This window comes from Alligator mississippiensis, chromosome 3 (genome assembly GCF_030867095.1).
Source record: "Alligator mississippiensis isolate rAllMis1 chromosome 3, rAllMis1, whole genome shotgun sequence".
NCBI classification, from domain to species: domain Eukaryota; kingdom Metazoa; phylum Chordata; order Crocodylia; family Alligatoridae; genus Alligator; species Alligator mississippiensis.
In genome coordinates, this window is record NC_081826.1 from 46,907,642 (window position 1) to 46,919,921 (window position 12,280).

General features: G+C 39.5%; 1 protein-coding gene across 2 annotated transcripts in view; it reads left to right on the forward strand.

Annotated features, from left to right (window-relative positions):
• Positions 1-10,058, forward strand: part of NBN (nibrin) — a 44,048-nt gene extending 33,990 nt beyond the window's left edge. Inside the window, exons 13-16 of one of the 2 annotated variants that reach the window (XM_006266694.4) lie at positions 557-712; positions 1,910-2,023; positions 4,960-5,009; positions 9,190-10,058. In XM_006266694.4, the coding sequence (XP_006266756.2) occupies positions 557-712; positions 1,910-2,023; positions 4,960-5,009; positions 9,190-9,220 (351 nt within the window). In that variant the 3' untranslated portion in view covers positions 9,221-10,058. Of the gene's footprint in view, positions 1-47; positions 496-556; positions 713-1,909; positions 2,024-4,959; positions 5,010-9,189 lie in introns of those variants that run through there. The other variant, XM_019486655.2, reaches the window with a different exon arrangement.
• The last annotated feature ends 2,222 nt before the right edge of the window (positions 10,059-12,280 follow it).

The following is a 12,280-nucleotide window of genomic DNA, read 5'->3' on the forward strand; positions in this document are numbered from 1 at the left end:
TAGTCATGGCTTCATGGGAGCTTACATGGAGTTACGCATCTTTCCAGCTGGAAAAGGATTGCAGCAGAGTGTGAGTGGCCGGAATGGGGAAATTGTTTTGTTGTGCAGGATGGAGTAAGAACTAAAATCTATGTAAGTGGCCTGAAATACTACTTTTTCAGGTAACTATCCATGTAAGTACTACTTACTAGCCTTAAAGTGGGATATCATGTGGGAGTGAACTTTTGTGAACAGTGCGTTTGACTGGAATTACAGAAAGTTATGATTTCTTTTATTTTCCTGAACAAGGTCTCGGGTTTTAAGAGTTTGGTAAACACTCCCTTATTATATCTCTTAACAATTCTGAATACGTTAAGTAGTAGTTTGTGATATTTTTCAAGGAGAAATCTGTTTCAGCTCTATTTTAGAGGTCAGATACTGCTGTATTTTCAGCTTATATCTGTTCTTTGCTTGCTATTTCTAAACTGTGAAGTTTAAACTATTGGACCTTGTAAAGAAATGCATGGAGTTTATTAAGCAATCTGAAGTTCTCTTTCCCCCTTCCTCCCAACCCAAGAGCCATGACAAACTTCATGATGATTCTCACAGTTTGCCCAGCAAACTCCTGTTGACTGAGTTTAGATCACTGGTTGTCAGCCATCCAAGACCAAATGCTCAAATCACGGCAAAAAACAATTATGGGGAACTGAAAAACTACAAGAAATTCAAAAAGGTTAGTGTATATTTTAAACTGTATCACAAGGTGGCACTGTTGGAAATATGTTTACAGATGTTGTCATGATGCAGATAAACTGTTACTGAATGAAAGTTATTTTTTAGAAGTTCTGTTGCTGCTTATATTTGCTTAAACTTACTATCAAAATTGCGATAATATTCATACAAAAATAGCTGGCAGGTACCAGGTAGTGATATTTATACTTGTACCTCTGGTGTTTTTATAGGCTTGCGTAACTTGTACTTGAACTGACTCACTAAAAGATACTATGGGATCTCTAATAGAATTCTAACTCCAAGTTTATATGTCCACAGAAAGTTCTATTGACTTAAATTGAATATTTTAACTAATAAAATTAGGAAGTTAAAATGTAAAATTAAGCAATGATCAGTCAGGATCTGGAAGCAATTTTTAGAAAACTGTTTAGTGTTCAGTATTCAAGTACAGCTTCAGCCTAGAACTTAAAGAAGAATTGTAATCTGATCTAAAATACTCTAAGCATACTTGCATAAGGAGCTATATTTTTTAAATGCTTTAACTGAAAACAGCTTGAAAATCACAGTATTTTCCAGGCAAATGTTTCTGCCATTTAGAAGTGGCATTTAAAACTGTTTAATAAAACTTGAAAATATTTTCAGAGAGATTTTCTCATATTGAAATGGGTTCTGCATTACAAATTCAAAAGACTGGTACCTGTCAATAAAATATCAATTTCTACTTTGTTCAGAATTCACTTAAATATATCCGTAGTGTCAGTGATCTGGTAGCCACGATGATCCAGGAAGATTTTTTGAGAAGATGGGATTTTTGGGGGGGTTATACTTTTATCCAACCAGCTGCATGGTTGGGTTGAAGTTAGACAGGCTTTCAAATGCAATGCACTCATTTGATCTGAGGAGAAACCTTTAACATATTTAATATTTTAAATATATTAGCACGTTTATTTAGCAGCACTATGCAGCTGATCATAGCAGTCTGCTGATAATGAAGGAGTTTGCAGTGTTCTGCTGCTACATTCTTTTCAGGAAATCCTCAATGGTTAATTTATTTGTTGTATAGCTACATCAACTGGCAACTGAAAGAAAAGTATTCCTCTCTTCTGTCTGCCAAGGTTTCTTGAATTTACTAAAATTGCATTTCATTTTGTGAGGTTGTTAACCAGCACTGTAACAGCAACTATTTGGTACCTAACAGGTAGCTTATCCTGGAGTAGGACAGCTTCCACACATTATTGGAGGATCTGATCTTATAGCTCATAATGCCAAAAGGAATTCAGAGTTAGAAGAATGGTTAAGGCAGGAAATGGAGGTAAGGAATTATTTCCAAAAGACCATACCTAATCAATGTTTTATCCTTTGGTGAATCCTTTGAACAAGCCAGCTCTGAGCCTGTGTTCTGAACAAATCTGACACTTACATAGGTACATGTGCACTCTCCAACATACCCACGTGGATGCAAAACATTCCATCGTAAGTCTGATTTTGCGCCAGCTTTTTGAATGACTTGGATATGCAACATTCAAACAGCCAGCACAGAGGAAACAGTTCAGTAAAACTAAAACAAAAAGTATTAGCTAAGGAAAGAGTGATGTTAAGCTAAATAAGCATTTTGTTGAAACTCAACCCTGTGGAAATCCTATCAGTGGCAGTGAAAGCTTTTACCTTAACAAGCTTGGTGGCTTCTTGTATTCAAGTTATTTTCATGCTGTGTGACTGACATTCTGCTCTTTGGTAGAATAGAACATAGTCAATATCATATTTCCTCACATACAGCATCCCCAAATATAATACGCACCTTATTTTGAAAGACAGAATGAAGAAAAAATATTTTTCCAGAGTTAAGGCTGCATGAGCAGGGACAGAGCCTAATCTTCAGCTGACTCACCCTCCTTGTAGAACTAAAACTGAGTCCTTCACTGTAGCTGAAGACTGATCTGCATGGGTGGATCTATGATTTTGAAAAATGCTAACGTGTCTGAGCTAAAGAGGCTGTGAAATGGAAATCAGGAACAGCTAGCAGATGGCAAGCTGGCCATAAGAAAGGTTAGATGATTAATGGAACATCAAGATCATTTAAAAAGAGAGACTATCATTAACACCTGTAGAGTGAAGAGCAGGGAGCCTTTAAGTCAATTAACTCCTTCAGCTGCTTGAACAGTACTAGTATAGGTATTGCACTGTGAAACATAGATCAAACCAGGGGTGCTTCCAACCCCATGGAAAAAATCAACTTCCCTGCTTAATACATGCAGTCCAGCTTTAGGGGGCTGATTTTGGGGGTGCATGTTGTATGCAAGAAAATACAGTATTTAGATTACATACATGCATGAGACCTGAACTTTGTAGAGATTTTTTTTACCATAAAATAATTTTTCTCTTTACATGCATCTTACATCTTATTGTAGTAGTTCTCAAGTGTTTTCATTCTGTCGATAGTTTATAGAAACTGGTGTCAAAGGCCATGTACCATTCCAGCACACCAATCCAGATTTTTCCAGCATACCAATCCAGCAGTATAACCTGATTAATTGAAAAGATAGTAGGTAGTAATAAAGAGTGCAAACAATAGGGCTTCTTTCCCTTCCCTATTTTGCTGTTTTATTCTTCCTGGTTATCAGAACTCTATTCCAGCACAAGGAATCTCATTTCAGTGTCTTGCAATATGGCGGTGTTGTAGTTTTCTGATGTTGTGTTTGGCCTCCAACACAAATTTGAACATGGTACAATTTATGAGAGGCACACCCAGGAGAGAGATGCATTACCTGTGCAGCAGAATGAGGATCTTGCTATTTTTTTCCATCCTGTTGAAAAGCCACTACAAGCCTGAACATATAGGTCAGATTTCATTTAACAAATAATCCCCACTTGAAGACACAGGCTTCACCCAAGCAGAAACAGTTTGGTTTAGAAGTGCTCAGGTCATATTTGGGTTTATGCTATTACTAAAAATATTTAATTTCAAAGTATTTTAAAACAGTTTGCAAAAAAAGACATATACAGAACACAAATTAGTCTTGAAAAAGGCTGAAGACCTGCAACAGATTTCTTTTTTTTTTTTTTTTTTACTAGCATTTGTGGATGTTCAGTGTTTTTCAGACTTCCCCCTTAAAGTTACATGGTGATGCTAATAGGAATTTGAAATAGTATAGTTCACTATGCTATTGTCCATTCTCCCTTGCCACAAAAATGTGTCTGTTTCTTAAAAATCTAAGATCCCTAACTTGGACTGAATTACCATATTTTTTTGCATAAAGTACATGCTGGAATATAATACAATCTTTGGTTTTTGAGAGACAGAATGAAGAAAAAAATATCTTTCCTTACAGTAACTGAGTAGCTGCAGCTAGGGAACAGAATGTTCACTGTTCTGTACTATATGGGTTGCAGGTAGATTTTTACTTTCAATTTTGTTCATCATCAATAGAAATTGTTCTTACCAGATTTCTTGTGTATAATGCATGCTGTAGCTTCCAGCAGCTGGTTGGGGGGGAGGGGGCGTGACTGTATGCAATAATACAGTACATGTATCAAAATCGCTGACATTTTTTAAAGTCATTTTCATTTTGATAATTTCTAAACAAAAGGATTTGATTCTTTAATTTCAAAATTATTTTAATTAGAATGTTCCTTCAGTGTCACTTTAGAGTGGTTAAAATGTAAATTTAATCAGAAACAAAGCAACTTGGCCCAGAATAAATTATTTTTTGGTTTTAAGATACAAAGTTTATAAAAAAGTTAATTTGCCCTGCTCTAATGCACACTGAGGATTTAAACAATAGTAAGAAAAACTACTGCCCTGCTGAAAAGTATAACTAGTAGTTATGGCAGACCAATGTAGATATTTTTTATTTTGCCGTGCACCTCCTTCTCGCTCTCTGATATAAGGAATGCTAACAGTGTGCAGAGGAGTCTCTCTTGTATCATTGTATTCTACCGATGAAGTAGACCTAACTTCTACCAACTGTTAGGTTTCTGCATGTTCCAGTTTCAGTAAAACACTCCTGGTTTGGAAAGGTCAGAAACTTGGGTCAGTCTGGCTTTTTTTTAAGTCCCTGTCATTTTTCTCTGGCTTATGGGACTGATAATTTTTCACATTGGTTTCTGTATCTCTGCTTCACTGTTTTAACTGTCATAAGTACACATATACAATGTCTGTGCAGAAAGATTTGCTTATAAAGGAATACATTGCTCAGATGAATAGTTTCTTCCTTTGAAATACTGAAGATAAGTACTTTATATTTTCAGGAACAGAATCGGCATGAAAAAGAGGAATCACTTGCAGATGATCTTTTTCGGTAAGATTTTTTTTTTTTGTCTACTTTTAGTAGACACCTGATACATTATGCAGTAGATTACATTATGCTCCCTGCCCCATTTCCTGCACTGCTTTGTACTTCCTTCCCTGTGCTTTCTGTCTGATTTTCTGCTCTGCCTTCTGCTTCCTGCTTGTCCTCTCCATGGTCCATTGTGCACCATGCACAGGGCTGCCCATTCCATTTGTGTGGCACTTGTGCCACAGGTTAGTCATCTGATATAAGTAAAACACTCTATGTAGCTGGATGAATCCCAGTTGTTTAATCAGATGCATTATAAATACATCTTCACTGTCTCGGTTTCTTTTCTGAAGTCCCTTGATAATGGCATCTGTGGAATATGCCCAAGCTGATACTTTTCTTCTCTAATTTTATTTATGCCTTAAGTTTTCACTTCATGGGCTCTATACTTGACTCTCTGTAACCTAATATTCAGAACATCAATGATAAAAATATTTCAAATAAAATTATTTGCCACCTTATTTCCCTTCTGCTATATACATCACTTTGGGCCCTACTGGCATTAACTTGGACGTTCTTTCTCACTTGTGTAAGCTCGGTTTACCTTCCTGCCCCTAGAGCAGTGGTTCCCAAACTCTGACAAACTGTGCACCACCAATTTAAAGTGATATAACCGTAAGTACCACCAGCAAATTTTTGTCATATAAAGTAATTATAATAAATCTGTTAATGCATACCACTGACAGGTTGTCTGCATACCACTGGTGGTACCTGTACCACAGATTGGGAACTGCTGCCCTAGAGTTTACCAGTGCCTCCACAGTTGCATCTCTGTTTGTTGGACAGGTTAGTAGGGCTGTGCAAAGCTTCAGTCACTGGTTCAATTTGGTGGAGATTTGGCCTGATTCAGTGGCCAAATCTCTGAATCCGAATTGAATCAGGAGACCCTTTCATCTCTCTGAATCAAATTGGAACCCTCCAAATCGATTTGGAGAGATTCAGTGATTCAGTGAATGCTGAGATGGTGGGGTGGATGGAGCATCCCGTGGGAATGCGGAGGGTCCCCAGCGTGCTCAGTGGTGGACACCCCCCCGCCCCCCCCAGCTTGGCAACTGGTGCCTCCTGGGTTTGGGGGGGCACCTGGGGCCTCCCTGTGGCCAATCGCTGAGCCAGGGGGTGCAGGACAGGGGTCCCCCGGGCACTCAGTGGCAAACCTGGACGTGGACCAGAAGCGCTTCCATGGGACGTTCCATCTGCCCCACCATCGCAGCGTTCAAGAGCCGCATCTCGTACCTCAGGGTATGTAGAAAAAGCATTAAAGCTGTGTCTATGGCTGAATCACCGATTCTCCGAATCGGGACAGTGATCCGAATCAATGAATCGAATCACTGTCCCTGATTTTTGGGCTGGATCCAAATCCAGTATGGCCCCTCTTCACACACCCCTGCAGCTTAGCGCTCTGGCTAAACCACAGATTTTCTTTTTCAGAAGGAAAAAAGGCAATGCAAAACAAACTCCTTGCATATTACAGTTTTTTCATCAGGCTTGGGTAGACCTCCTCTCAGAGTTTCTCCCTTCAGATAGGGCTCCAACATGGTCCTTTGCCTCCTTTATTTCTGCTTCAGGCTATTTCTTCAAGGCCTTTCTTCATGAAAAAAGATGTTTCCTTTCTCTAGTTTTCTCCTTTGGTAGAAACTTCTTACAGATCTTGCCATCTCTCTGATCTTGTTCCAGACCAAGGAAAGCAGGCTTTTTTATATACTAGCTAGCAATGTTAGTAGGCTACAGTTAACATGTTTACCAACTCTACTGCAGATCACAGAATCCCTTGTTTTGGGCCCAGCCCACATCAAAGGAGTAAGATGAAGCCCTCTTATAGGCCCAGACTCCCCTTGTGATACTGTTTACTCTTGTAGGTCTGTAAATCTGTCATCTCTAAGAAACTTTGTTTCCTAAACTCTCTCTACCTTTCTGATGCTGGAAATCCTTCTTTTAGTTTCTGTTCCCCTACCCTACCGTAATCAGTCCTCTTCTCGTACTGTTCCTTGTCCAGTGGACTCTCCAACTCGAAGTCATCATTGTCTTGGGCTGTGATTTCTGACCAGCTCTAATAAAAAAAGGTCTAGTTCCAGGCTGATTTGGCTTCTTTTTATTCATTTTCTGGAGCTCAGCCAGTGTTATTGGCTTCAACATTTTTACATATGAACATTACATAACATAAAACAATATATCACGCATGCATATGTATATGTAAGTTGTACTCTTACATTGAATACTTTGACTGCAGCCTCACCAATGAAGTGGTTCTGCAGTAAACATTGTCTTTATATAATATTAGCAAGTAAATCTTCTAACTGCTGAAAGTCAGAATACTTCTTGCTCTGATTTTTGAAACTACAGTTGGCTTCAAAGATCTGTAAAAATCTGTACATTTTGCAGTGTGTAGAATTGAAACTCTTGTAGGGGGTGGAAGGATAAGTGAAGTGATTGAATGTGATACAAGACAAAATACTGTGCTTAGTGTAACTGAATTATTTCAAAACTGAATCCAAGATTTCTGTTTGCTATGCTATGTCATAAATTGTGATGCTAAGCACAAATTGTCAAGGAATGCTGCTATTTTATTTATTTAATATTTTTTTTCCTATTGTATTTAAAGTGTGCTCATTAACTGCAGTATTCTATCTAGGCTCCAATTTTACATAGTGCAGAAGCGTCAAAGTCATCTGATCCCACAGATGAGGGCCAGATTTGGTGCATGCTGCCACGTGCCTCCCCGGGGGTGCCTCATATCTGGCTGACCCCCTTTCTGGATCACACCCCCAAGCCTGGGGGTACTGCTGCCACCACCCAGGGGTCTGGACTGTTTCTGGGCCCTGTGCCCCCTCTGGGGTACATAGGCCTTGTAGTCCTTGAGGGTGCTTGACCCACGGTGAGAACTTGGGGTGCTTCCTTTAGCCTGAAGCACAAAAAAGTAGCCTACTGTAGCAAACTGAAACGTGGGGAGACAAAGACAGGCCCCTATCCCTCTCCCAGCCAGTCCACCATGCGTATAATAGTGTAGAGCTTTATTGGTTAAAGAGGATAGGCTTGGGGAAGGGTACAGGATAGAGAAGCATCTAGCCAAAGAGAAATGTCATCAAATTTAACTACAGAGCCTCACTTCACTCAGTAGTTAAATATGTCAGTATGAAGGAACTGGCAGCCCTTGGACAACTTGAGACTTGCATTTTTGGTTTTAATACCTCAATATTAACACTCCACTGTTAATAATGTATGTACTTTCCCAGAGGAACATATTAACTAAATCACCAACAGAGAAGCATTCTGTTACAGTATCCTGAACCCTGTAGGAACCTTTCTCAATTCTAAGCATATATGAACAGCTTGTAGCTGATGATAGCAAGATAGTTTCAAAGCACATGCATTTTCTTTTTTGCAATACCTCTAAGTTACTTAGAAACAGCAGTGACCTGCAGTACGTTTCTAGTTAGGTAACACTGATGTAATTTGTCTTACAAGTTGTGACATTTTACTGTCTATGCAACAAAGGGGTTTAGTGAATGGGATTAGAATTAGGGGAAGTAAATCTGCCTGATCAATCCATTACAGCAGCTATAAGCTGTTCCTTCATGTATAAAAACAAAGTGCTTTAGAGTTTCAAAGAAGCAAAATGGGGTTTAATGTTTTTTGTGGGCTGGGACCAGGAGTAGAAAGAGAAAAAGGGGCTGTAGCCTGGATTTCAAAATAAAAACACTTAAAATCATTTTGTGTCCTATCAAAAGCGATGAGAAGAGATTGAGAGGAAGAATTGCAGGGCAGGGCTGTAGGGAGATGGAAGAGGTTTGTAAATATTTTTCCAAAGTTAGTTGTAATGTGCAACATACCATTCAGTAATTTTTCTTTATTGAGAGGAACTTTAAATTCTACTTGTGATATGCACAGAGATTTTGGAAATCATGTGCTTATCTGCAATTTGATATTTGCAATCTGATATTTTACTTTTAATTAATAACAATACCAAGCGCACAGTTCAGAACACCCTCAGTTCCCATTGACTTAAATGGGACTTGGCCTGCAGTACCATGTGCCTGTTCCACAGTAAGGAAAATGAAATGTCAGACCTTAACTAGCCGTAACTTAGTTCTGATGATCAAAGGCATCATTCTGGTTCTAACAAAATTTCTTCTCTTACTTGCAGATATGATCCTCATGTGAAAAGGAGAAGATAAGCTTGAATTCATGATGAATCCATAGCAAAATATGTTTTGCCACCACTTACCAATATGTTTACTGGCTACCATTTGTCATGTGTATGGAGAGTTTAAACTACATATTGTGAAACTTGTTTTTAAGCCCTGCTTTTATTAAAAAACAGACAAAAATACGTTTCATTGTTCAGTGCTTGTGATTTCTAGACTTCTGGATTCAAGAACTTAAAATCCCTTTGCTTTAGAGCAATGCTCTTTAAACCATCCCAGATATTTTAGGTTTTGCTTCAAGTTGTTACTTTCCAATTGCACTGAGACAGGTGTTAGTTACAGTTTATTTTGAAAAAGGAAATTATTGCTAATTCATCTGACTGTTTTAAATACAGCCAACTTGATTTGTTTAGCCCTGTACTGTAGTGATTACTTGCCCTGCGATAGACTTGTGTGAATGGTGTATAAATAAAGTACAAATGTTTAAACTACATGAAATTCATTTTTATAAGGAAAAAAGTTATTCTCCTTAAAATTCCCTTAAAATACCTATTCAATCTGAGGATATCAGTAATAGGTCATTTTTGTTTTCAGTTTTGTGACTTGTTTCCGTTTGGTAATTTTTAAAGGAAGATTGTATAATTTAGTAAAAAAAATGTGTTCCATTTTTACAAAATATTTGCTGTCATTTAGTTAAAATTGTAACGTAATTGAATGTTGCCACTTGTAAAATTCTGTAATGTATTGTGTGTCAAGTACATTCCAATGTATAGTCCATTCCAGAATATACATTTAATTTGGCAATAGGAGACTGACATCCTTTGGTGAGATGGGAAAAATTAAATACTTTGTAACCATTTCCATCTGACTGTTGTACTGGTCTGGCTTTTGTGACCTTAGCCACTAAAGAGCAGAAGAAAGACGTAGCTTCTGATTTCTCCTTCCATTTTTAAGCTGTTCTCATAGGGCTTTCTTGCCAGAACTTTCACATTTTTAAAGTTACTGCCTCAAAGCAAGAACATTTTGAGCTCTTTTGTGTTGTTGAGCATCAAATTCATCTTAATGGAAATATGCTGGTTTCATTTTAAACCAGCACGATCAGTTTGTTTACTTTAATGAGCTTACTGCAATCACCAGTTCTTAATTTTTAACCGTGGTTTTTCTAATTGGTCTTTTCAAATACATGGATTTCTTAATTAGTTTCACAAGGTTTAACAGTAGAACTAAAAAACTTGCTGACATACCATACTTAGGCATATCTATGATGAGGTGTTTTTTTTTTACTCGAACAACATGGGGGGTAGGGCATGAAGGGAGCCTCATCTTAGATTTGAGTACTGGCCCAGGGCAGGCAGTTTAGCTCTGGCTTTAACCCCAGGCTCAAGGTTGAAGTCAGAGCTGAACTGCCCCAGGCCAGGATGGCTCATTTAATGGGAGATGGGGCACATGGCCAGGAGGAACACAGGGGAGACTGCAGAGTATTGGGGGACCTGTAGCCCCCAACCAATGCCCTGCCCTCCTGTGTCTGCTCCCCAGCTCTCTGCTCCCCTGCTGCCTTCCCACCTCCAGGCAAGGGGGGGAGCAGTCATATGCATGGGGGGCAGGGAGTCATGTGAGGGAACAAGCACAGGACAAGGAGTGGGGCAGGGGAGCAAGGGGTGGAGATTTTGGTCTCTTTCCCCTTGCTGCTGCTTTCTCTACCACAGCATTGAGGGGAACCAATTTAAGGTGACCTGCTAATTATATTCTAGACATGGAAAATAATACATCATTTTCTATGTGTAGAACCTAATTATTGGGAGGCTGCTTAAATTAAACCGTTCATGTAGGTTTATAACCTGCATGCAGGACCTTCACCTAATGTAGGAGGTATATGGTCCTACTAGGGGGAATGCCTTGCTGGACTTGGTGTTGGCTATGGGGGAGGACCTGGTAGAGCAGCTGCAGATTCATGGTCAGCTTGGGGACAGTGACCATCAGTCGAATTCACCATACAGCGTAGGGTGGGTAGGAAAACTAGTAGGGTGGAAATGCTTAACTTAAGAAGGCTAATTTCAGTGTGTTTGGGAGTCTAGTCAACAACGTGCTGCAGAAGAGTATTGGCAAGATGGGAGTCCAGGAAGGGTGGCCTGGTTGTTCCTAAAGGAAATAATCCTTCAGGCACAGAGGGAGACTATCCCAATATGAGGGAAAAGGGGGAAAGGAGCCAAAAAATGGTCCTTGTCTAAACAGGGAAATCCAGGGAAGCCTAAGGGCAAAAGAGAAGGCATATAGGTGGTAGAAGCAGGGGGAAGCTACCAAGGAGGAGTATACCTACTTGGCCTGCATTTGTAGGGAGGCAGTTAGAAAAGCCAAAGCAACTACAGAGCTGAGGCTGGTAACACAAGGACAACAAAAAATATTTTTTTAGGTATGTAGGGAGTAAAAGGAAGGCGCAGGGCAGCATTGGACCCCTACTGAACAAGGAGGAGCAATTAGTGACAGACAGGGGGGACAAGGCTGAGCTATTCAATGAATTTTTTGCCCCAGTGTTCCTGAACAGGGCTCAAGATAAGTCTCCTAATGGGTTCTTAGATGGGCATCAGAGGGCCACCAGCCCACCAACTGTCAATGGTGACTTGGTGCAGTCACTTGGATGGACTGGATGTGTTCAAGGCAGCAGGCCTGGATGAACTGCACTCGAGGGTACTGAAGGAATTGGCCAGTGTCATAGCAGAACCACTAGCATGGCTGTTTGAGCACTCATGGCACTCAGGTCAGGTGGTGTTTTGTGGCCATATGTGCTGATGAAACTTCTGATATCCAGCAACAACGCAAATAAATCTTGTTCTACTTGAGTATTTTGTTGTGCTGGTGTGAACATTTGCAATCTGCTGCTGTGCCGTTGGAGCTGCTGCTTGTGAAGTGTCTACCTGTAGTGCTAATCCCCATTATATTTGTAATTTAACTTTTGTTTCGAGGCTGAGGTTGTCCTTCATGGTTTGGAAAATCTTGTCCAGATGTGCTAGCTCAGTACCAGTTGCTGATTTTCTTCACTTTTAGAGCCTATAGAAACAGTATGATTTTTTGCTAACTTTGGTGTATAAATCT